Below are 26,027 nucleotides of genomic sequence, written 5' to 3'. Positions count from 1 at the left end.
ACACACACACACACAGAGAGAGAGAGAGAGAGAGAGAGAGAGAGAGAGAGAGAGAGAGAGAAAGGGACAGAGACAAAGACAAAGAGAACACTTCTGCCTCCTTAGTCATTGCCCAGTCAGATACCTGTTTTTTCTTGATGTCGTGGAAAGGTATTAATTTATTTTTTTTTATCTGTAGCCCCCAGCCAGCAGAACAAAATATGTGTTTTAATGTCTTTCTCTTCCCTCCTAAATTTTCCCCAATGCCCCTCTTCATTACAATGGTTAAACACAGATTAGAAATGCATTGCATTGTCAACCTAAGAAATAAAGTAAACAGAAAAGTAAACAGATCTTTACAAAGGTAAACAGAAATAGAGATTAATTGTCCAAGTAGTGAAAGAGGGAAGAAAGAAGGGAGGAATGAAATGATCTCTGATTTAAGGCACAGCATCCTCCTGACTTCTGCTCTCCAACTCCATCCACTTTCTCCACATGCACCCCTTTTATCTGCTCTCTGTTTCCAGCCCAACGCCCTCGGATGAGAAGGGCTGGCCCCTCACTTAAGTCCAGTCCCCAGCAAAAGGGTCAGGGCAAACGCACTGGGGGCCAAGGAGGGGGATGTTCCGATGGTTTGCCATTGAGCATTCAGCTCTACGGTACTGAAGGCCCGACAGGGCCATGACAGGGCCACATATATTCCCATATTCATTTCTCTAAGAATACACCACATCCTTCCCCACAGAATATAAGCTCCTTGAGGGCAGGCATTGGCTCCCTCTTGTATTTGTATCCCCAGCATCTCTCAAAATGCCTGACAAATAGTAGGTACTTAATAAATGCTTGTTAATTCTTCTCAGTTCACCAGGGTGAAAGCTGCAGTTTGGGGGGGCCCCTAGCTCCTCTTTTCCTCTCCACACTACCCTGCTTGTGTTGCCCTGGATCCCAGGGGCTCTGCTGGCAGGACTCCTCCCGAATCGGCCCAGCTTCGCCCTTTGTTGAGCCCACACAGAGCTCTGGTTGAGTTCGTATTCCCTGTTCCGCGCACGGCCCTCTGCGTGGGGCTGTCTAGACCGTGCGTCACACTCCCAGCCCTGGCCAGCAGCTGGCAGAGGGATCCAGAGCCAAAAAGCCCGGGTGGGGAGCTGAGCGGGAAGCCTGGGTTGGGACCTATCGGGGACACGGAGCAGGACGGCAATCGGCCTGCCCGAGAAAGATTGCCCTGTTCCCCGGCTGAGGTGACATCACCACTGTTCCTCTGTCCCCAGAGGCAGGAGGCAGGGATTTGTCATGGGAGGAAGCCAGTGATCATAACTTACCTTCCCCCGGCTGCTGACCGCTCCCGAAGCCCAGGGCGCGCTCTAGAACCGGAGTTCAGGGGCTCAGTTCCAGGGCTTGCCCCCACGCTTGAGCCCTTCACAAATGCTTTCCTTGAGTCAGTTGGCAGAGAAAGCTCAGTGATTCCTGCACTCAAATAGTCCCTCCTATACTCATCAAGTCAAGCATCTATTAAGCACCTAATGAATATGCATGTGTACACAACTAGATCATAAGGTGATCTCCTGGAGCTGAAGGAACCATTATTAAGTCCGACTTCACTTCCCATATCTGGAGACCGAAGCCCAGAGATTGCCCCTCACCGACTGTCTGACGTGAGGGAAGAGCAAGAACCCACAGTGTCCACCAAAAGCCCGATTCTGACAGGTCGGGGTGGAAGCCCCCGGGGGCAAGGGCTTCTCGGACTGGCCACTGGGTGGTTGCCGTCCTTTGTTTACGAAGAGAAATGTCTTGGCCGGGATCAGCCTCAGAACAAGGGCTCGTTGCCAAGGAAGATGAATCCGCCAGAGAATCCAATGGCTCCATCTGATGTGCCAAGGCAATGCTTCATGCTCAACCCGGGGCGGGCCGCGCTTTGGCAGTCGTGCTCAAACAGCTGCCCAGGTTCTCTGAGGTCCCGGGGAGTTCTCAAACCCTCTGGTTCTATAATATTAATGAGTTAACTTAAGGGTCTTATTTTTTCAGGCAGGGCTAAACAACAGGGGACTTTGGGGGAAAGGAGGAGGAAGAAGGGAAAAGAAGCTGTTGAGAAGAGATGGACTTATGTGTCCTTGAATTTGTTGGTTTATATTAATAATAATATAATCATTATTATGTTATTAATTATAATAATATTATATATAATATAATATTGATAATAATAATAAATGCAACTCTACTGTTTTTACATTTCTTTCTCTTTTATTCCAGTCTCCTTGTACAAAATTACTAATATGGAAATATTTTACATGGATTGCATGTACATAACCTATATCTGATTGCTTAGTGTCTCAGGGAGGGGAAGGAGAGAGAGAATTTGGAACTCAAAACTTTAAAAAAATATATTAAAAGTTGTTTTGATATGTAATTGGAGGGGAAAATATATGATAATATACAAATTTATCTAAACAAATCCGAGGTACCATCTCACACCTATCAGATTGGCTAATATGACAAAAAGGAAAAAATGATAAATATCGGAGGGAATGTGGGAAAACAGAGACCCAGGCATTGTTGGTGGAGTTGTGAACTGATACAACCATTCCCAAGAGCAATTTGGAATGATGCCCAGATAAGCTATCCAACTAGGACCTTTGATCTGGAAATACTATTGCTAGGTCTGAATCACAAAATATAAACAAAAAAAGGAGAAAAGAACCTATTTATACAAAAATATTTATAGCAGCTCTTTTTGTGGTGGCTAAGAATTGGAAATCGAAGGGATGCCCAAAAATTGGAGAGTGGCTAAAGAAGCCGTGGTATATAATTGTAATGGAACATTATCATGCTGTGAGAAATAACAAGTAGGATGACTTCAGAAAAACCAGGACTTACATGAACTGAGGTACATGAAGAGAACTGAACCAGGAGAAGGCTGTATCAGTAACAGCAATATTATTCAATAGTACTACAATTCAATGAATGACTTAGTTATTCTCAGCAATACAGTGATCCAAGATACTCCCAAGGGAATAATAATGAAGTATAATATCCACCTCAAAAAAAAGAGAACAAACTGATACTGTCTGAATACAGACTGAAATATGCTATTTTTAACTTGCATTATTTCATTCTTTTTCTTTCATTTGATTCTTGCACAAAATGATTAATATGGAAATATTACTGTCACGGGGAGGGAGAGAATTTGGAACTAAAACCTGAAAAAAAAACAAATACTAAAAACTGATCTAACATATAATTGGGGGGAGATATATATATATATATATATATATATATATATATATATATTTAATTTAAATAATAAATGTGACTTTCCTTATAGCCCCACTTTAGGATTTACAAAGTTAGTTGTGTATTCATGGACTCTACCACATTGTTCTCAAGAAGTAAAAAGACTTGGACTCAGAACTGCCCCCCATCTACTGCTGTGTGACCAAATGTAAACCCTCTCTGATCTACAGCTTCCTCATCTGTATAAAGGGGATGATCATGGCACCTACCTCTCATCATTATTTAATTCAAATGAAATCATGTATGCAAAGTGCTTTATAGTCTTTAAAGTGCTACATAGATGTCAGTTGTTATTGTATTTATTGTTAGAATGTGTTATGTATTATATTGTATTACATTGTGCATTATTAGTCATTACTACATATTATATTAGCTCTAACATTGCCATCTTTCAATGACCTCAAGTTTCTCCTATAAAGACAAATCTTTTTCTTAAATCATCTTTTCTTCGATTAATGTTGTGTGTTATGAATGATGGAAGATCACAGGCTCCAAGGAATCAAAGTGGAGGGTTACCCAAAGGACAATGGAACAAAGGGTTCCATGTGCTCAGTCAAGAATTGCCCAAGAGAAGCTAAAGAAAAGATGTCACCAGAGAAACTGTGGCCGGAAATGGCCAGTCACTTGGGAAGAAGAGGGACTGATGGATAATCTGTGTGCTCTGAGTGCCTCATAACAAGAGCATTGGACGAAGGGGCCATGGATGTTGTCCAGATTTTCCCTGTGCTGCCCCCTCCCCTCAGGCATCCCATTGAGGACCACCAGGTGTCAGTGACTAGAATCCCATAGGATGGGCAGCTAGGGATGAGTCGCAATCTGCACCTTTGCAGGGAATGTCCACCTCGGAAAGATTAGAACGACTGGGAAGTACAGACAAGCCCTGACACATTGATGATTTATTTACACAGTGTCCCTTCTCATCAGAGGAACACAATTTTCTTGCCTGGAACAAACTGAACTTATTGGCAGCTTCAGGAGCACTTTTAAATTATGATGAAAGCATCAAGCTTTGAGGCGCCAAATGGCACAAAGTCATCGGCCCTCTCCTCTCCCTTCATGCCTTGATTCTCTCTCTTCATGCCCACCCTCCTCCCCAGAGCCCCGATTTCCATGACTGCCATCCTTCCTCCCACCCATAGTTCAGCATTCATGCCACAGCCCCGGATTGCTAGGTCAATCTAGTCAATCAGTCTAGGTCCCTAAGGCCATTATCCAGTTAGTTAGGGGTTCCTCAAGTATCTCTGAACTGTCATCCCCTGGTTCTTAGAAACATCTGTCTTCTTGGGGCCGGCTTCAAACATACCATGGGAGAAGAAAAAAAAAAGGCAATAAAGTGAGAAAATACTTCCTAAAGCTCATTGTTAGGGGTCATTGAAAAGAATGACATGGAGAGGGCTTCGGATTAAAATAATACTTCTATAGCTGTGTGGCCCTGGGTAAGTCACTTAACCCTAATCACCTCAGCATAAATAAATAAATAGATAGATAGATAAATGAATAAATGAACAAATAAACAAACAAACAAGCAAGCAAACAAATAAATAATGCTTCTAACAGCTCCCATTTGTCTGGTACTTTGAATTTCTGAAGTCCTTCTATACTAGTTAACATCCAGGAAGGATTAGAGTCCCAAGAGGTTGCCTGAGGCACACAGAGGCAGGGGGTAGTTAGTGTCAGGAGCCAAAGCCTTGTGTTCTGAATTTTTCTCCCTCTAGAACAAAGCATAAATATTAGATGGAAAAATCATCCTAAAAATATTTGAAAGCCCCCAGTAGATGAATCCATGGTTTAGGCAGGCAAGCAAAGTGAGATAATCATCTTAGCCCAAGGCCCTCCCTGGCCAGCTCACCTGCGAGCCCCAGGATGCCAGGTCTGAGACCCTGGAAAGCTCATTTCACCCACTGGGCTTCAGTTTCTGCATCTGTAAATAAGGGGATTGAACTAGATGGTCTCTGATGCCATTGCCAGTTCTAGGCCAATGATGCTATGTGATCATGAACAAAGCAGTCTCCTCTCCGAGCCTAGGCTTCTTCATCATGAAATGGAAGAGTTAAACCAGAAGGCCTCTGGGATCCAGCCCGGGCTCTAATAACTTAGTAAATGGCATCTTTATTGGCATTTCAACTGCAAATCTAATATTCTATTTAAGCGATAGCTGCAGTGTTCTTTGGCATTCTCAAGACACCAAATGTGTTAACGGCACAACATTAGTTTTGAGAACAAAATAACCCAACTACAAGTTAATGCTTTGTCAGGCGATTTTTATATGGCAACAGACCTTATTGAAGACAGCAGCCATCAGTTAAATAAACAAACCATTAGGTATAGAAGAGAAGTCTTAATTCATTTGAAAATCAAAGATGAACATTAATCTTTTCCCAAGCTTTTTTCTGTTACATGTGATGTAGCTACATATACAGACTCATACTAGTATATAGATAGATAATATACATTTACAGAGGATAGAAAACCAGGTCTTCAGTAAGGAAGACTCATCTCACTGAATTCAAATCCAGCCTCAGACATTTATTTACTAGATATGTGACTCTGCACAAATCACTTAAACCTGTTTACCTCAGTTTCCTCATCTGTAAAATGACCTGGAAATTTGGAACTATGCCAAAGGGCTAACAAACTGTGGATACCCTTTGAGCAGTGTCTCTCTAATGGTCCTGTATTCCAAAGTCATCATAAAAAAAAGGGAAAAGGACCCACACGTGCAAAAATGTTTGTAGCAGCTCTTTTTGTAGTGGCAAGGAGCTGGACATTGAGTGGATGCTCATTAGCTGGGGGATGGCTGAATGCATTATGGTCTATGAAAGTTAGGGAATGTTCCTCTTCCATAAAAAAATGATGAATAGACTGATTTCAGAAAAAAATGTGAACAGTCTTAAACGAACTGATGCTAAGCAAAGTGAGCAGGACCAAGAGAACATTGTACATAGTAACAAGAAAATTATGTGATGATCAACTGTGATGGATTAGGCCTTTACAACATGAGGAGATTCAAGGCAATTCCAATAGACTTGGGATGGAAAATGTCATCCACATCCAAACCAAAAATTATGGAGACTAAATGTGAATCAAAACAAACAAAGTATTTTCACCTATTTTTTGGTTGTTGTTTGTTTACTTGCTTGAGTTTTTTTTTCCTTTCTCTTTTTTTCCTTTTGATGTGGCTTTTTTTTTTGCACAAGAAGAATATAAAAATACATTTATAAGAATTGAGCAAGTTTAATCTATATCAGCTCGCTTGCTGTCGTTGGAAGGGGGAGGGAGAGAGAGGGATACAAATTTGCAACATGATATTTTGCAAAGATGAATATTGAAAACTATATTTGCATGTTTTTGGAAAAATAAAATGCTATTAAGTATTGGCCGTGTTTTAAAAAATAAACAAAAATAAAATGAGTTGGAGAAGGAAATGGCAAAACTGCTTCAGTATCTTTGCCAAGAAAACCCCAAATGAGATCAGGAAGAGTTGTACATGACAGAAATGACTCAACAATAATATAACAATATATGTATGTGTAGAAAAGAGATCACACACACATATGAGCTGTAATTTTGTGTAAAAAAAATCCTATTATGGGAAATCCCTCCACAAATGCAGATTATGACCTAAGATTTAGTAGGATCATTGATCTGAAGCTGCAAGGGACATCAGAAGCCAACCTCTTCCTCTTTTAGATAAGAAATCCAAAGCTCAGAGACATGAATGAGGTCATGCAGGAAATAAGTGATAAAAGGCCAAATTTGAACAAAGGTTCAAAACTTCACCAGAACTTTCTATAGTACCACACACCCTCCAGGTGCAGAGTTTCTGAACCTTTTATGTCCTGGATCCCTTTGGGGTCTGCTGAAGACTATGAACTTATTCTCCAAGTAATGTTTTTAAGTGCATAAAAAACATGTAGGACTATAAAGAAAACAGAATATATTAAAATAAAGATACCATTTTTTTCCATCCAAGTTCATAGGACTCCCCCTAAAAATTAAGCACAATGTCCTGTGGACCCCTGGTCAAAACCCCTATCCTGATGAAGTCCCAAGAGGTTGCCTGAGGCACACAGAGGCAGGGGATAGTTAATAAGTAAGTGTCAGGAGCCAAAGCCTTGTGTTTTGAATTTTTCTCCCTCTAGGACAATGCGCAAATATTAGATGGAAAAATCATCCTAAAAGTCTTTGAAAGCCCCCCGTAGATGAATCCATGGTCTAGGCAGGCAAGGAAAGCAAGATAATCATTTTAGCACAAGGCCCTCCCTGGCCAGCTCACCTGCGAACCCCAGGAGTATTGTTGAGCCTCTATCTTCCTGTTGGGCTATTTTCAGAAATAATAAAGTGTCTTGTCTGGGACGAGTGTTAGGAAGTGTTTAGGTTAAGATCCATAGTCCCCAGACTGCCTTCTGCTGGAGTAAGTCATGGGGACATTTGTCATCCTACCTTCAAAGCCAAGAGATTTGCCCGTTTCTCATATGGAAATTGACTAGAGCATCTGAACGCCTAGTTCTGGAAATAAGGAAACCATGTCTTGGGAGGCTTTGCTGAAGAAATGGGGGTGTCGGTGGGAAGTGAAAATCTGGGGGGACCATCTGCAAGTATCTGCAGGGCTGTCACTCAGAAGAAGGACTGACCCCAGGAGCAAAGCCCAGGACAACTGGGAGTCTGTAGGCAAGCACGGATGGGTGCATTCTGTTCTAAATACAGAGGCTGTATTCTTTTTGTAATCCAGTGCACGGAGTCAAATCCCAGCTCTCCCAGTCACTCTCTGGAGGCACCGGATTAGACTTCAGGAAGACCTGACTCAATTACTGCCACTGGTGCTGCTGGTAAGGCGCGCCGTATCAGTGAACCTCTCTGTGGTAGTGGAGAAGTGGGTAGAATGCCGCATCTGGAGTCAGGAAGATCTGAGATCAGATCCAGTCTCTTAGTGACCGTGGGATTCTTGGCAAGTCACTTAAATCTCTGTTTGCCTCAATTTCCTAAACTTTAAAATGAGGACAATAATAACACCCACTTTCCCAGAGTTGTTGTGAGGATCAAATCAGATATTTGTAAAACTCTTAGCACAATGCCTAGCACACAGTAGGCACTTGATAAATGCATGTTCCTTTCCCCTTTCACTCTTGTAAAATTAAGGACTTGGGCTGATGACCTCAAAACTTTCTTCCAACTTTAAATTCTGATTCTATGAACTTAGATCACCATCACTACCCAGATGAATCTCTTTTCATCTGTAACAAGAAGGGTCTCTAAGGTCCCTTGAAGCTCTAACCCTATAGTTTGAACATCCCAAATCATAATTGTCTCTTCTAGGTCACTTTTTCTCTCTTGACCTCAGTTTCCCCAATGTAAGAGAAGGGGTTTAGACTGGATGACCTCCAAGTTTCTAACTATCTCCGAATCTAAGATCTTGCAACTATTTGTCACATATGGGATCATGAAACATAGTTTTAGAGATGGAAGTCCCTTTCATGGTCTTCTAGCCCAACTCCCTCATTTTAGAACAGAAAACTGAGGTCCAGAGAGATCCACTTATGTGCCAATATCACCAAACTAGAAGTAGATTCCAGCCCAAATCTTAAGTGACAAAGTAGCACAGATGAGACCTGGGACAAGGACCCCAAATGTAGCCACCTGCCCACTGCAGCTTAAGGCCTCCCTTGAGTTCAGCCTTGGGCACCCAGCATCCTCTAGTAGTTTATCATCTAAGTAGCAACCTGCCCTATGGCCTAAGTCTTCTAAGTTCTGAAGGTTTGGGCATATTTGGGGAGGTGTCATGTTGCTGAGTGGTAAAGAGATTCGTACTCAGGCGAGGGCTGGGTTGCACAACTGCTCAGATCCCTTCTGTGCTGTGAACGTGGTCTTGATCGTTGACGGATTTCATTGAGCATCTGTCCCCCACCATAGGTTCTGTTCCTTGTCCTCAAAGGTCCCTTTAGCCAATACTCCTTGTCCCTCCTCTCTTACTTTCTTCCTACTCCCCTGCCCCAGTGCCTATAAGAAAATCTATAAAACTTCACTCTAAGGCAGGAAAGAGCCATAGTGCCCCCCCTTATTAATTGGGGTGGCTTGGCAGCCTGAATTTATGGGCAATTTCTCCAGCCTTCCTCTGCCAGCTTGTCTAGCCCTTTGGGGGAACAGAGGGAAGAAGGGGCTTCACAAAGGTGGCCAGCCCTGGAAGGCACATCCACCCCATCCCTTCCCATCTCACAGGAGAAATCAGGCAGTTTCAGAATTGCCCTCAGTGGCCTCTCTAATCTCTCCTGCTGAGAAAGGAACGTGAGGATTTCAGCGAGCCCCAGTGTTCCTGGGAAGCTGGGACCCCTGACCTTGATACTAGTTTAGCTAAGCATCTCATAATGAGCTCCTAGGCCTCTCTGGGTCTCTAGTTCCTTCACCAAGAGATAAATGGGGAAGGAGAATGGCTGAAGGGTTGCTTGGGGGAGGGCAGGAGCTGGAGGTATGGAAGAAGAAGGAAACAGTCGTATGAGGATGTTTTTCTTTATTACTTCTGGAAAAGCACAATGCAAGAAAAAATATGAAGAGAAATGTATTGCTTGGCTCTGGGAGATCAAGTGATGTCCCCTGATCCCATTATAATCTGGCAAAATTTAAGTGTAAGGCTAGCCCTCAATCTGGGAATCCTCTCCAAGGGAAGTGACTATCTCACCAGTGACAGAATGCCAGAATGTCAAACCTGGAAGAGACCTGCGAGGCCCTTTATTTTATAGAGAAGTAAACTAAGGCCCAAATAGATGAAAGAATCATGGATCAGAATCTGAAAGGACCCTAGTCCAACCCCCTGGATTTAAAGATGAGGAAGCTGATGCTCAGATGTGAACATTGACTTGGCCAACAACAACGTCAAATAGGACATGGAACTAGTTATTCAGGCCCCAAATCAAGGGAGCTATCTCTACTAGAGGAGCTTCTGGAAGGGAGCTCAGAGGTCATCTGGTCCAATATCTTCATTTTACAAGTGAGATTAAGTAGCAGCTACATAAAACTCAGATTGAGTAGGGTTACATACATAGTGGGAATCAGAAGCATAACTCAAAGCCTGTCTTCTGATTATGTCATTTATGTCATCTTGGAGGAGTGTCTGGATCTCACTTTCCTTCTTATTTTCTTCCTTTCTCCTCCCCCCTTTCCCATCTTCTTTTTTCCCCTCCTCTTTTATTCCCTCCCTTTTTCCTTCATTCCTTCCTTCCTTCTTCCCTCCTATCTTCCTTGACTTCTTCTTTCCTTCTTCTCTTCCTTCATTTCCTTCTTCCTTCCTTTCCTCCTTTATTTTTCTTCCCTCCTTCCTTTTTTCTTTTCTTCATTCTTTCCTTCCTCCCTTCCTTTTTTTCCTCCCTCCCTCTTTTCCTTCCTCCCTCTCTCCTTCCTTCCCTCCTTTCCTTCCTTCATTCCTGCCTCCCTCCCTCCTTCCTTTCTTCCCTCCTTTCCTTTTTTCCTCCTCCCTCTATCCCTCCCTCTCTTCCTTCCTTCCTTCCTTTTTTCCTTCCTTCCTTCCTTCCATCTTCCTTCCTTCCGTCCTAGCTTAGACTAGATGATCCCAAAGGTCCTCTTAGCTTTAAAAGTCTATGAATGTGTGACAGGAAAATGGAGTGAGGAAAAAGGAGAATATAGGGGGAGCAAAGGAGCAAAGAATTATATTTTGGTGGTAAACCATAATGTACAATTTTAGTTTGTTTAAAAAAAAAAAGACAGCCATTTTGCCCATTCTGTCTTGGGAGCCTCCTTAAAAGCTCCGTGCTGCCTTCTGAATGGAGGGAGTAATTAGCAGGAGTAATTGGAATCACCTGACTTTACAAATGTTACTTTGCAAAATGAGGCAGGAAGACAGATCGATCTCAACTATTATTCATTAAGGAAAGTCCTTTATAAATCCCAAATTAACAATTTCTCTTCTAAAGACAGGCCATCATCATTCTTTTCCAGCAACTTATCATAGCTTTGGCAATGTTGAATTATGAAAAGTATTGGGGGGGAAGAGAAATCCTATCTCTGGTCACAAAATGGGACATCCATTTGGAAAATATTGATAAATGCATTAAAATTGGTCAATAAACTAATGCTTAAAAAAGTAATAATTACATATATATTTTAAATGATTGCTTTGATAATACAAATGACATGAAAGGGCCCATTAACAATTTACACACTCTGTAATTTCAAAGAGTAGTGCCCCAAATTGCCGTAAAGTCTGCTAATGGTTTTGCCGATTGGATTTTACTAGACTTATTCAAAGTATTTTTAAGGGCCAAGCATGAGAGTGTGTAACTGTAACTCCTGCTCCCAGAGAAGCTAGGGCTGAGTCTCCCCGGAGGAGCTGGACTGTTTGGCCATCTACACTGACTCCAGCACCAATAGAGTAAAGCTTCAGCAGGAGGAGACCATTGTATTTTCTGTCCCTCTGCCATTCTTTCAGTCCAAAAAAATCTAGAATACACTTAAGGACTGGAGAACCCCACGGAGGGGGAAAAAAAAATTGGTCACTAGTATCAACATGGGAAAATTCACTCCATTTTTGGCCAGTATAGATTGTCTTATCTCACGCTGAGAGTGACTACTGGCAAGAACTGTGGGGCACGGGCCCAGAGCCACCCAGCATCATAGGAAGACAAACACATCCCTTTGGGAGGAAAATGTGAAATTCTTACTGAGAACTGGAGTTTGCAGGACTTTTTGCCATTTTGTTATTTTAGTCCTAGCCGACTCTTTGTTTCCTTCTCCAGCTCATTTGACAGATGAGAAACTGAGGGGGACAGAGTTAAGAGACTAGTCCAAGATCAGGGCTAATAAATGTCTGAGGCCGGATTTGAACTCGGGAAGATGTGTCCCTGACTCTAGTGCTTTGTGCACTCTGGTGCCACCTAGCTGCTAGGGTTTGCAGCACCAGGAGGCTCTTCTGTCTTGCAGACTACACTAGCAGGGAGGGAGCTTCAGATGTGATTGGGCAGAGCTGAGTGGGGACCCCCAGGATAGTGGGATTCACTGAAGTGGAGGTGAGGTTAATGCCTCCTCCCTCCGCACTCAAGTGCAAGCCCAGGAAAGACAGGTCAAGTTGGGGGACCCTGATGAGAAGGGTCTACGGCCCCCTCCCCTGTCTTGGTCTGGAGCTAGAACCAGCTCCCTTTCACTCCCAGGAATATCTTCCTGCAAAGCTTTGGACAGGCAAAAAAGCAAAAGTGCTAAATGCTATTTCAGGCTGTACATTTATTCACTTAAAGAGACAAAAGTCAATGATGGTTTTCAGAATGAGGACGGGAAGAAGGGAGCGGGGAATGATGGAGAGACGCCATCATTTGCTATGAGATGATGGGCAACACCTCAGTGTCCCTATCTATAAACAGAGCCATTCCTATTTGCATCAGTTCCCTACAAGAGCCGTCCTAGCTTCAGAGCTGAGAGGGACCCAAGGAGCCGGGTGGCCCAACCCCCTCATTTTCTAGAGAAGCAAAGGAGACTCGGGGAGTGTAAATGACTTCTCCAAGACCACACTGACAGGATGCACTAACTCTCCAGTCTGAGACATGCAGGGTACTTCAAAGGACGTTGGGTTCAAATTCTTTCTTGGAAAGTGGGGGAAATGGAGGCCGGGAGACTTGTCCATGATTATCCATGTAGGAAGTGGTAGAATCAGGATTTGAACTTCTGGAGACAAAGAAAAAAATCTGTTTTAAAAATAAAAAAAAAAAATCCTCAGATTGCAGAGCTAATATTCTTCCTGTGTGAAGAGGATTTTGGAAATGGTGTAGAAAAGGGGTCAGAAATCCAGCTGCTGCTGTTTGGCCTCTACTACAAAGAGCTGGTGTGTTGATCTCCTTTGAGCCTCTTTACAAACTGGGGAGGTAGATGCTACCACCTTTATTTCACAGATGGAGAAACTGAGGCTCAGAGAGACAGCGATTTGCCTACAGCCTATAGAGCTAGTACTGGAATTTAAAGCCAGAATTTAAATGCCAGATCTGGCCCCAGTTTTCTGGTCCCCATCCCGTTCTGCTGGCGTGACTTTGGGGTTCTCTGGAAGAGCTGCTCTGTAGCTGGGGAAGCATTTTGGGCAGGCAAAAGGCGGAGGAGTGAGACCACAGGAGGCGCCTGGAATTGGCCGAGTGTAAGAGGCTCAGCCTGGTGTAATCCCATTTTCTTCATTGTCATTCAGGCATCCGGGGGGACCCCAGACCAGAGGGGGGTCTCGGCCATACCACAGGGGCCGACGGGGCCAGGGACAAAGGCAGGGTGGAGAGGGCTGCCTGAAAGGGCTGGCTGGAGCTGGGCTAGGGGTGTGGGAATCGTGGGGGAGGGGATAGGGAGGCCACTCTGGGCAGCCTCTTGCTCAGAAGGCCGGTCTTTCTCTGCTCATTCCTTCCCTGATTATCCTTAGCAAAGTCCATGGCTGGAGGGGTGGGGCTACTGAAGGGGTAGCCCTGCTCTTCCCACTGTCCTAATGCTAATGCAATGCGGGCCAAGAGCATGGAACTGGGTAGCCGGCTTCCTGGAGAAAACCCAGGTCATGGGGCTATGCCCCAGAGACTTCCCCTGCCCTGGGACCTCCCCTCAAAGTGTGTGGGGGCCCAACGGGCTTGGGAGTCAGCAACAGGCCCACTGACTGAGCTGGCTATGGGGAATGGAAAGGGCAAAGTGAGAAATGTAAGCAGGCTCTTTGCATCTTCTCTTGGATATTAGCAGGCAGCCAGCTTGGCCCAGCACTTCCATTTATCTTACCCTGACTATAGTAGGGAGAAAGGAAAATTTAGGACTGACACTGATAGGAGGATGTGAGGAAAGAAGGAAAGGAAAGGAAAGGAAGGGAAGGAAAGGAAAGGAGAGGAAAGAAGGAAAGGAAAGGAAGGAAGGGAAGGAAAGGAAGGAAGGGAAGGAAAGGAAGGAAGGAAGGAGGGAGGACATCAGGGAGAGAGGAAAGGAAGCAAGCAAGAAAGAAAGCAGGGAGGAAGGAAAGAAGGAAGGAAAGAAAGAAGTAAAGGAAAGGAAAGACAAGGAAAGGAAAGAAGGAAAGGAAGGAAAGGAAAGGAAGGAAGGAGGGAGGGAGGAAAGGAGAGGAGGAGGAAAGCAGGGAGAGAGGAAAGCAAGCAAGAAAGAAAGCAGGGAGAAAAGCAAGCAAGAAAGAAAGCAGGGAGGAAAGAAAGAAAGCAGAGAGGGAAGGGAGAAAGAAAGAAAGCAGGGAGGAAAGGGAGAAAGGAAGGAAGAAAGAGAAGGAAAGGGAGGAAGGAGGAAAGGAAAGAAGGAAAGGAAAGGAAAGGAGAGGAAAGGAAGAGAGAGAAGGAAAGGGGGAAGGGAGGAAGGAAGGGAGAGATAGAAGGAAAGGGAAGGAAGAAGAAAGGAGGGAGGAAGGGTGAATAAAGAGAAGAGGGAAAACAAATCGATGGAAAGAAAGAGAGAATAAGGATAGATAGAAAAAGATGAAAAAGAAAATGTGTCAACTAAAGAAACAGAAAAAGGAAAGGAGGGAAGAGAGACAGAGACAGGGAGGCACACAGAGAGAGATCTTTAAAAACAAAACAAAACATCCAAGGCTGAGGGTGGTGGGGAGGAGGGGAGGAGATGGCATTTAGTGTCCAAGTAAGTATAGTCAGTCCTTTTAGCTTCAAAGCCCATTGGGGAGGGCGGGACTCAGACCTTCTCTCCTGCTCAAACCTAGGCAGCAGTAAACTCCCACCCACCTGAGGCCTTTTGAGTCTGGTGATTGGCTGGGCCTAAACCAGAGAGGGGCGTGCTGTAGTCAGTGAGGGACTTCACTGGGGCAGAAAAGATGGTGTGGACTGAGCCAGGAGTTTCCAGGATGAAGGAGGCTAAAGGGCTGTGAGATTGAATTTCATGATGGTCCACACCGGCCCCATTTCTTCTTCACGTGGATTTCATCATGCTCATCCTTCTAGCTCCTCAGTCACCCATGGTTTCCCACCCCCCACCCCCCTTGGAAACCTTGGATCTCCCAGGGCTGATGCCCCAATTACTGATAGACAACTTCTGCAAACTCAACCGTGCACTTCATTTGAGTGCCTATGATGGCGATAATATTCGCAAGTATCCCCAATTTTTTCCCTTTCTTCTGTCCTGTCCTGGAAGCAAGACTAGCATGTGTGCCAAGGCCTGAGGGCAAATGTTGCTAAATTATGGCATTTAACTTCAAGTTGCCAAAGGTTATCCAAATGCCAGGCTTGGCTGACTTTAGCCAGGTCTTGCCCGGACTCTCAGCTCAGCTGCCTCTGAGATAACCAGCTCCTGAGGCATCCATTGGACGCATTCATCAGCGAGCTGCAGGCCGGCCCCCTTCCCACCCTTGACTGTATCTCCCTTTGGGAGAAACTGGAGCCAGCTTCCGATGGAGCCAGAGACAAAAATAGGCAGCCTTTAAAAACCAGAGTCAAGGACCTCAACCTGGCTGGAGGGAGAGAAGCCCCACTTCGTGCCTGAAGAAAGTACAGCCTTGAACCTACTGATCTCCCAGAAGTCAGAGCGAGATTAGATGTGTAGCATCTCCCCAACTTGCCACTAGGAGGCGGGGAAATACAGTGGCCTCCGGGAGAAAAGGCCCAAACAGATGAGTCGAGTATGGGGGAGTTGAGGGCCCCGGTGAGGGGGAGGAAGGTTGCCTCCTGAAGGAGCAATGGAACCTACCAGGGCTTTCGGTTGTATAGGGGGCAGAAATGGCTTGTTTGACCCTACACTCTTCTTATTGGCTTCTAAGTATGTGGAGTAGGTAGTGCACCTTGAGTTTTGTTTTTATCAAATTTGATAAGTCCCAGAAAGCCAGAGGGAGACATGGAGGGAGGGAGGGAGGGAGGGAGGGAGGAAGGAAAGGAAGGAAGGAAAGGAAAAGAAAGAAGGAAGAAAGGGAGGGAAGGAGGGAGGAAAGGAGGGAGGGAGGGAAGGAAAGGAGGGAGGGAAGGAGAAGGAAGGAAGGAAGGAAGGAAGGAAGGAAGGAAGGAAGGAAGGAAGGAAGGAAGGAGGGAGGGAGGGAAGGAAGGAGGGAAAGAGGGAAGGAAGGAGGGAAAGAGGGAGGGAGAGAGGGAAGGAAAGATAGAGTAAGAAGGGAGGGAGAAAAGGAAGAATGGAAGCTCCTGAGGGAGGAAAGCACAGTAGCTTCCACTCCCACCCCCCTTTTCTGGGTGGCTAAAAGAGGCAATCCATTTCCATGATGGAATCTGCCACGCCTAGGAGTTGAGCTCACCCATATGGTGTTGCTTTCATGAGTCTTTACTAGGAACTCTCTGGTGCTTGGGCGGCACGGTTTGCACTCACGTTTAGTTACCCAGCTCATCTTTCTCTCTTTTGCACTGTCAGGGCCCAGCTCGAAGATGGATACCACCCTCCTCCCCACTCTCGAGCCTGGCCCTGCAGGAAACACAAGCTGGGTTGGGGGTGGGGGGCCCCTCCTCCTCATTGGGTGGCTGGAAACTGACAGCTATCTAGAATCATCGGCTAGTTAGAAAAAAGGAGTCAACTGGACAGACTTCACGCCTGCCTTGCCCAGCCGGCTGCCCTGAAAGGGGAACTGGTGGGACACTGTGAGGCTGCTGCTCATAATGGGAGTCCAGCAAAAGTCAAGATGGAAAATTTGGCTGTCGAATCCTTGTAGTGTCCTCAGAGGAGAGGGTCAAGAAAAGCACCGGGCACTGGCCAGGAGACTACCAAGAGGCAACTAACCATTGCTCCTTGCCAATCCCCAAGGAGGGATGTGTGTGTGTGTGTGTGTGTGTGTGTGTGTGTGTGTGTGTGAAGAACCCAAGTCAGACTGTCTCATCAACTTTTCTTTCTGCTCTAATGAGTAATTCTGACCCTGTCTCTGTCTCTGTGTTCATATCTCTCAGTCTCTCTCTCTCTCTCTCTCTCACACACACACACACACACACACACACACACAAATACAATTTTGAGTGAGTTTCACAGACCACACTATCAAATTAGCTCTATTAAACTAAACCCAAAACCCCCAGTGGCTTCGTGATGAGGGAGTGGTCCTCTTCAAGTGGCTTTGCCCAAACTCCAGGATCCCATCTGTCACCTGGGTTCCAAAAATCCTCATGTGCTTGTGATGCTAGGTGGCCGCATTTTAAGAAGCAGGCAGACCCAAAAGGAAGAGTGGGAACAAACGAAGGGGGGAAGGGAGGGAGAAAAAATGAAGAGAAGAGGAATGAAGACAAGGGAAAGATGGTAGGGAGAAAGAAAAGAGGAAGATAAGGAAAATAAAAAAGGGAATGATAGATAGAAGAAAAGGCAGAGGCAGTAAAAGGAGGTGAAATAAGGAGTGAAAGAAAAAATGGGAAAAGAAAGTGAACTGAAGCGAGGAGGAGAGGAAGGAAAGAACAGAGGGAGGGAGGAAAGAAAAATGAAAAGATGAGGAATGAAAACAAGGGAGGGATGGTAGGGAGAAAGGAAAGGGAAAGATAGGAAAGGGAGGGAAAAGAAGGAAAATAAAAAGGGAAGATAGGAAAGAAAAGGCAGAGGAAGTAAGGGAAGATGAAACAAGGAAAAAGAAAAGGATGGAAAAAGAAAATGAAATGAAGGGAAGGAAGGAAAGAAGGAAAAAAGAAGGAAAGAAGGAGAGAGCCAGGGAGGGTAGGAGGAAGGAAAGAAAAAGAAAAGAAAATCTCAAATGAGAGATCTAGGTGGGCCCGGCAAGTTCTCTCCGGCTCTCCGGTCTCAGAGTTCTGTTTCCCCTGGGGGTGGTTGGTGGTGGTGAAGGGGAGTAGAGAAGAGCTGGCGGGGGCTGGGGAGACCACGTGTACAGGGGTCCCTCCTTCCTGAGGTCCCCGCGGAGAGAACAATGTGCTGGAGGCTCCTGCCCCTGCTGGATGAGGATGGGGGTGGGGAGAGAGGTGGAGGTGGGGCGGAGGCTCTACTCGTGTGAGGGGGAGGAGGGGTCAGGCAGGGGGGCAGATGCTGGCTGGGGGCCTCCTGGAAGGACTGAGGCCTGTCGAGCTGGGCTGGGAGATGGAGCCTTAGCTTAACGGTCAGGTCCACTCCTTGGACCCCGGTCGTGTCGCTCCCCTGGCATTGTAATGATTTTGATCTGCAGATGTAAGTGGAATTTATTGTAACAACAAATATAGTGATGTCAAAGCCCAACCTTGGATTAAAGCCGGCAGCCAAAGGGGAAGTGTATTAATTTCCAGCCGCCTCGCAGGCCAGTGCCTATTAGACGGAGCTATTCTTCAGGCCCCCCCATCAGAATTAATCATTGGGAGTTAATTTGAAGCTCAGACAAGTTGCTGTTAATTTAGTGCAGGGAGGACGGGATGGAATAAAAAGCTGAGGTGCTGGCCAAGCCTCGTGGGTCTCATTAATCAGCCAGCTGAGACGGCCTGGCTTGATTACAATTTGCAAAAAAATTCATTAGAGTCTGGGCGATTGACAATTTTTCTCTCTGCCTGTGATCTGACTCATTAGGCAGCCAAATGAAAGCCGTGATGATGGTGATGATGACAGCCATCAAGGCTTCTCCCTTGTTTATCTTCTCCCTTCCTCCTCTTCCTGGCTCAGTGGTCTCCACTTCTGGGCACTCTCTGCCTCTCCTGGTGATCGTTCTGTCTCCCTCTCTCTGAGGGCCGGGGAGGGCGTGGGGGAGGGAGAAAGAGAGGGAAGAAAACTCATTAGCAAATGCCATCGGTGGGTGTTTGGGGACAGTTGGGGTCCGTCGCAGCGCTCCGGGATCTCTACCCCCCCCATCTTGATTCTCGGTGGGAGGGTGACAGTTAGGTTTCCTTTCACACTAGGGGGTAAGGGGAAGGATCTTGGTAACTCTGGCCGCTCTGAGTCTCCCCTAAAGAAAGGAGTCCCTCTCTGTGCTGAGAACAGAAAGAGCCGAAGGCCTCTGCCCCTTGTTTTTGGCGCTGGCGCCGTGAGGGTCCCTCCAAGCACTAAAATCGGAGAGCTGTGAAAGTCACGAAGGGACGCCTGGCTCTCTCCCCCTCGCCATCCCGCCCGGCCCACAAGTCGGTGCGAGCGTACAGTGCGTTACAGCTGGCTCGGCTCCCCGGGGACCGGGCTGGATGTACCCCCAACTCGAACCTTGGGGATCGAGGCTGGACTCTGAAGGCCTGTCTTCGGGCGGGTTAAGGGGACGCCTGCTTGCCGTTCCCTCCTCTCTTCGGACCGAGCGGCGGTTGTGCGCTGAGGTCCGGAGCTTCCCTCCCCGGGACCGGACGGTGGGTACGGCAGAAATGACCCGACGGGAAGGGATGGCCCCTTAAACTCGACCCGGCGTCGCTCTCCCCAGCCCCGCCTGCCTCGCCTCCCTCCCGGAATGGGGTCTGCCCCAGAGTGGCCAGGCTGCGAGCCCAGCCCCGAACGTCCCCACGTGCAGGACAGCACACGAGCCTCACCCCGCGAGTTTCCAAACGGAAACCCTGCTCTGCTCTTCCAAAGGGGTCAAGGGGGGGAGAAAGAAGCACGCGGTTCTTCGCCCCGACCAAATCCACGCGAGCGCTTGCTCCTCCACGCGCCTTTGTGAGGGGGGCAGGTGGGTCCGGCTGCAAAGCCACGCTCGTGTGCTTGTCAGCTCTGAGCCGCGAGCTCTCTGGCAAGTCGTTCAGAGAGAGCGGGTTTGTTCCCACGCGCCCCTAGTCGCTGGAAGGAGAGCGGGGGAGCTTGGCTCCAGTGACCCCGGCACAGCTGTCCCGCGCGTTCCCCCGGACTGGGTTTCAGTTCCGACTGGGGAAGGGGAGAGCGATGAGCGTCCGGCCCTCTATTTGGCCCCTCTTTAGAAACAATTTCTGCCCGAGTCCTTCACTGCTCACAAGAGATCTTTTAGCCCACTGTAATTTTTTTTTTAATCCATTTCACGGGCTCCTCGGGGCTTCGAAGCCCAGCTACACTCTTGGGGTGCAAACATCGTATTTTGGGAGTGAAGCTAAAAGCCAGTCCAAATCTACAACTCCTCGTGTCTTCCCCACCGAAAAGCGGCTCGAATCCGAGCCCGCAGCCTCTTTAAAACCTGCTGTAACTGCTGGCAATTATGGCCATTTCAGGATGCATTCGGCTGCCTTTCGGTCCCGTCCTGGGGCCGCTGCTCGGAGCAGCTGCCCGGCGCCCCTGCTCGCGCTCTGGGCCGTGTCTGCTCCATCCCCTGGGCTTAAACAGGACGATTTCCGAAGCGGTTGAGGAGCTTTCTCCTCGCTTTGGAAAAATGCTATTGTAAATGTGAGCGACGGAGAGGGTGGGGGGCGCTTTTCATCGATTATTCGCCGGCTGGATTCTGTCTGGACACAGAGCCGGCGCTAATGAGGATCACGCAGACACACCGACAGCCTCGCACTGGCTGCAAAGCTTGTCCGGGAACCTGGGTTCGGTCGCAGCGGCGCTTGGACCTCGGCTTCTGATGAACAGTTTAATGTTTTCTGGAGAGAGGAGGGGGAGCCCTGCCCCTTGCACTGAATGACTAATGCTTGTCGCGCTAAACTATTTGTCAGCTAACAAGCTGGCCAGAGTGAAAGGGGAGAGGGAGGCGATCTCACCGGGGAATGGAGAGAAAGGGAAAGAGATAGAGAAAACAGTTCGTTACAGGAAATCTTGCGAGACAAACAGGAGGACGGGGAGGCAAAGGTACCTTTCCGGGATGGGCTATAAAAAGCCTGACCTCCCCCTACCCTTCGTGCGATGCCCAGGCCAAAGCCAGCCCGGGCCTTCCCCGCATATATCATTCCCCCAAGCCCCAGACGCCCCACTCCCAGAGGGGAGCTTGGAGCAGGGAGGTGCAGGAAATAATCAGCTGTCGTTTATAGCCTGCATCTGCCAGGGCTGGGAGCTTAGGGACCGGCCCAAGGGGTTAAACATTTTCCAAATCATCATCATTTAAAGGCTGCCAAGCCCTCCCCCTACAACTTTGCTGAATCTATTACCCTTACGGGGAGGGAGGGGGGAAGGTAAGCAACCAGCAAAGGGTAGCTGGAGAGCTGGTGGAAGGCACCGCCTCGTCCACCAACAGGGACCCAGCCCCGCCCCAAACGAAGGGACCGGGATATCCTTTGCAGTTGGGCTGGCAACTGTTTGATGTCCTGACAGTGGGGATTCCTGTCCTGCTTCAGGGCAGGGGGTGGGGAAGTTTGCAGATCCTAAACAGAGCTGCAGTTTTAGGGCTAAAGGAGGGAGCAGCAAGAGCTGCTAGTCGTGGTACCCCATTTTCTCCCTTCTCCCCGCTCTTCTTCCATCCAAAGTTTTCCAATTTGCTCTGCTGTTCCACCCCATCCCAACTGAAATAGGAAGGTCCCTAAGAGAGAAATCTGTCTTCCTCTAAATTGATAATGTAATCAATTAAAGGCAGCTCCTTAAACCCTCCTCCCCCCACGGTGCCTTCAGGATACATTACCCCGTGGAAAGTCCTAGGAGAAACCTGTAGGGGCTAAGGTGGGTTCCCCAGGGTCAAGCAAAGACTCAGATTCTGGAGAGACAGGTCCCGGATTATATTCTTTTTTTTTCTTTTCTTTTTATTATTCACAAGACTGAGTTTGTTTAGATTCCATAACTTATAAGGAGATAAGCTACATTGAAATAAATTAAACACAATAGAGACCGACGTGCTTTCAAAACATGGCTTAGTGAAGGACAGGCAACTCAGAGAGAGAATGCCAAGCCAGGAAAACAAAACAACCAAAACAACAACGACCAAAAAAAAAAAAAAAAAAAAAAAAAGGTTCATCGGGCACCCGGAAAATATCTGCCCCTCGGCCAACTCGGAAAGCCACCAAATAAAGGAAAACCCCAAACGTTTCTGTTTCCTTTTACCTTCGGGAAAGCAAGGGACAAAAAATAGATATATATGTATATATATATACAAAATAAAAAGGTTGGCTTGTGCATACCGCAGGTTATCGGCTTGCTTCTTAATCTTGTTTTCTTCTGGAATGTAAGACCTTCGTGAAACTGGGGGAGTTGGTCCCATTAGTCAAAAAAAAAAAAAAAAAAAAAATCCTGCAGCTGGGATTCCGTATAGATAGATTAACTATATACAAAGTAAGATAGAATAATACTTAGTGCCTCTGTCCAGATTCCGATGTTTCCCTCATCCGAAAATAGTTTTTTCAGCGTCGTCTGAAATGAATATATTCTCAATTTGCTCGCTCTGTCCAACGTTCATCTCTTTTTTTATTCGTTTGTTTGTTTTGTTAAACCTTTTGTTTTTCAAACAGTTCCGAGAGCCGAGTAGGAAGGACTCTGCTCTTCTTCGGCTCCTCCTTTGTCCGGGTGTGTGTGTGTGTGTGTGTGTGTGTGTGTGTGTGTGTGTGTGTTGGGGGATGGGGGGGTTGCCTCCCCTGGCACCTGCTGGGGCCGGGGACTGGGGAGGTTGAGGAGGGGGGGCCCTTGGCCGCTCAGGGCCTGGCTTGCTCCAGCTGCTGATGTTGACTTCTGATGGCAAAACGACTGACGTGCACCGGAATGGGAACAACGATCTTGGGGTTCCTGGAGGGCTCCCCGGTCTTGGAGTTGGCGTTGCCGGCTTTGACCCGTTTCCACTTGGCCCTCCGGTTTTGGAACCAGATTTTCACCTGAACCTCGCTGAGTTTGAGCGCGTGGGCGATCTGCGACCTCTCGGTCAGGGACAGATACTTCTTACAGTGGAATTCCTTCTCGAGCTCCAGCAGCTGCTCGCTGGTGAAGGCCGTCCGCCTCCGCCGGTTTTTGCCCGTGGAAGTCGTGCTGCCCGAGCTGCTGCTGCTGCTGCTGCTGCTACTGCTGCTGCTGCTGCTCTGGGGATTCTCCTCCAGGGCCGTGGCCAAGTCTTCCTCCTTGTGGGCGGCCTGGCTGGGGATATTGTCGTCCGAACTATAGTCCAGGTCGCTGTCCATGGAGAAGCTCTCCTCTTTCCCCCTGGGATCGTCTTCTCCTTTGGCCTCCTCCTTACCCTGGCCTCTGATGGCCCCCACTGAAACCAAAGCAGACGGGCAATTCGTTAGCGTTCCCTGGTCCCCTCTGCCCCCGCCTGCCCCTGCGAGGAAGGGGAAGGATTCTACCCTTTGGGACTTCCTCTTCAGGAAGATTTTTCTTTTCAGTTTTCTCAGCTCGTCATCTTGCCTGGCCAGGGGCTGACTGCCGGGCTGTGTCTGGGGAGGGGGGGATGTACGTGCGGCCTTTGGCTAGCTGGAAGGACGTACAGAAGGGAACCCCGGGCCAAGCCCAGAGACAGTGGCTTTGGTCGGCCGGACCTCCAGTCCAGGCCGCCTCTGATGCTATCACTGCCTCCAGATAGCATGGGAACTTCACCCCCTTCTGTCCTTTACTTGCACCCTTTTCCCCCAAGTAAATCTCCTTTCCTCTGGACGTCGGTATAAACTCCCTGTCAGCCTGGCCTTCGATGAACCGAGGAGTTCGGGTTTTGCCTTCTTTGTCACGGGGCTGGAAGGGTGCCAAGCCCACCTGTCCCTGCATCCCTCCGTCGCCCTCACGGTGGGACTGGGAGTAGGAAACGAATGTCTTCTCCCTTCCCGGGAGGGTCCCTTCTGTCCTCGTTGAGGAACGTTATTCCTTGGGAATAATGCCTCGGGAGAAGTTGGGAGCCAGCAGCCCAGCCACCCAATTCGTCCCCTAGTCCCCTTGCGAGAGGAGGCTCCTCCAGCATGGAATCCTAAGGTGGGCAGGTCCCAGAGAGAGACCCTCCAGAACCCTGCCGGAGCCCTGGGTTTATAGACCAGTTCAGCACCCCAACACGTACTGGGGCTCGTGCTGGGGTTCGTATTCTCTCCTGCCCCATCGGACCCCGCGGGGATTAATGCGGGCCTGAGCTGAGCTCCCGGAGTGGCCGGCTGATAAGAGCCCCATTCCCACGGCCCCATTCCTGGCTCCCTGGGGACTGACAGACAGCCTGCCGGCGGCTGGGGTGCTTCCCCTCCCCACTAAGGTGTGGACTGAAGTTGCCCACTGTGAGCCTCAGGTTTCCCTCCAACGAGCCGGCTCTGCTCGGCCTCTCGGAGCTTCCCTCGGCGGCTCTGGCCGCTCCGGGCCGCGGATGGGAACGGCAGAGCCGAGCATCCGGGCTAATGGGCGGAGAGCGGAGAGGGGGCGTCAGGAGGCGGAAGGCAAGACTGTCTGGGGCAGGGGGGGGGGGCGGACCGGGCCGCCTGCTAACTCTGCCTCGGCGTTGCTTCGTGTCGGGACTCTGAGAACTGAGGGACTGGCGACTTGGCCGATGCCGAAGCTTCCCAGGCTGCCCCCCCCCCCTCCCGGGACTGCCCGCATCCCGCCACGATCCCGTCCCCCTCCCTCCCTGGGTCCCCCGGCCCAGACCCCTGCCCGGCCGTCCGGGGCTCCGAGCCTCCGGGGCCCGCTTCGGGGAAAGGAGAGGAGCGGGACACTCACCGAGCGAAGCCTGCACCGCCTCGGAGGCCGAGAAGGACAACAGCGAGCTCTCCTTGGCCAGGAAAGCCTTCCCGTCCTCGGACTCGGCCGGGATGCCGTCCGCCTTGTCGAAGTTGCCCTGCAGGGCCTGTGGCGGAAACTTGCGGGCCGCTTCCTGGTGCTGGGGCGAAGCCGAGAAGCTGCTGGGCAGGGTGGCCATGAGGGTGGAGGTGAGAGCCATGCCCTGGGCCAGGCTGGAGCAGAAGCCGGTGGGCAGGCTGGGGATCTGGTGGTGGGGGTGTGCGGGAGGCAGGGCCGGCTGCAGGGAGGCCTGCGGGAGCGTGGGGGGCGGCGGGGGCGGAGGGGGCAGCACCACCGGCCGGTAAGGCATGAACATGGGGTAGCCGGTGTACACGAAGTGTCCCGGGCTGGGCTGGGGCGGGCTGCCGATCAGCGAGTCGATGCTGAAGGCAGTGCTACTACCCAGGGGCCGCTGCATCATCATCAGGGAGGGCGGAAAGGCAGCGCTCATATACGCTCCCGGGGATGGAGACGGAGTGGCAGAGAAGCAGCTGGCGGAGCCGCAGGCCGCCTCCGAGAAGCGCCCGCCAGCGGCCGGCCGGCCCAGCCGGGGACACTCCCCGCCCGCAGCCTCTTCCCGCCGCGCCGAGGCCAGCGGCGGCGGCGACAGCGAGAGCCGCGGCGACGGGGGCAGCAGCCCTGGGCGCCGGTGAACGGCGGGGGCAGCGAGGGAAAGGCTCGCCCGCGGTGCCCTTCAGACAGTCAGCGCCCGGACTGAGCCATAGGAGGCCCGGCCGAGCGAGCGGGACGGCGCGGGGCGGCGCGGGGGGGCAGCGGGTGCTCTCGGCTCCTCTGGGCGCCCGAGAGGCATAGACGGATGGGGGCGGGAGAGGAGGGCGGCCTGGCTCTGCCCGCGGCACTCCCCGTGCCCTGGGCGCGCGGCTGGCCGGCCGGCGCGAGGAGCCTCCCGGGGCGCCGCTCCCTGGCTCGCTGGTCCGGGGCTGCAGCCGCTGGCGCTGGCCCTGGACGGCCCCTGCCGCTGCCGCTGCTGTGCTGCCTCTGCTGCGCGCCCTGCCTGGCCCGGCTCCCGCGGGCCCGGTGCGGTGAGATGCGGCGCGGAGCGGTCCGGTCCTGCCCTGCCCTGCCCAGTCTGGCCGCTTGCGTGCGCGCAGAGCCCAGCCCGCCGACGCCCCTCTAGCTCCCTCCCGCCCGGGTGCCGCCAGCACCTTTAAATCGCGCTCTGCCTCCTCATTCACATTTTGCCAGCTCCCGAACTGGGCCTGCCTCACGTGGGTGCCTGTGCCGCTCCCCATTGGCCAGAGGATCTGAGAGGGGGCGGGAGGCCGAGCCTGGCTCCTCCTCTAGCCCGCCCCGCCTCGCTCCTCTCCCGCCCCCCCCTCCTCACCCCCCAACCCTGCTCCAAACACAGCTCTGGGCAA

The 26,027-nt window shown here is 49.4% G+C and overlaps 1 protein-coding gene and 1 long non-coding RNA gene across 2 annotated transcripts; both read right to left on the bottom strand.

Annotated features, from left to right (window-relative positions):
• Window positions 1-18,311: 18,311 nt before the first annotated feature.
• LOC100922485 lies at window positions 18,312-19,615 on the bottom strand. Its single transcript, XR_001121140.2, has 2 exons — window positions 19,309-19,615; window positions 18,312-18,838 (listed from the first exon to the last, which is right to left on the bottom strand). It is a non-coding gene; the product is annotated as an uncharacterized LOC100922485 (long non-coding RNA).
• Window positions 19,616-22,531: 2,916 nt separating this feature from the next.
• Window positions 22,532-25,821, bottom strand: GBX2 (gastrulation brain homeobox 2). Its single transcript, XM_031969389.1, is given in 4 exon segments — window positions 22,532-23,158; window positions 24,589-25,291; window positions 25,293-25,415; window positions 25,418-25,821. Coding segments are annotated over 4 exon segments (1,422 nt in total). The 5' UTR covers window positions 25,460-25,821; the 3' UTR covers window positions 22,532-22,604.
• Between the last annotated feature and the right edge of the window lie 206 nt (window positions 25,822-26,027).

Source organism: Sarcophilus harrisii, chromosome 4 (assembly GCF_902635505.1).
Source record: "Sarcophilus harrisii chromosome 4, mSarHar1.11, whole genome shotgun sequence".
Classification (NCBI taxonomy): Eukaryota; Metazoa; Chordata; class Mammalia; order Dasyuromorphia; family Dasyuridae; genus Sarcophilus; species Sarcophilus harrisii.
Note: the sequence above shows the minus strand (reverse complement) of the source record. Positions and strands in the feature narration are given on the sequence as shown.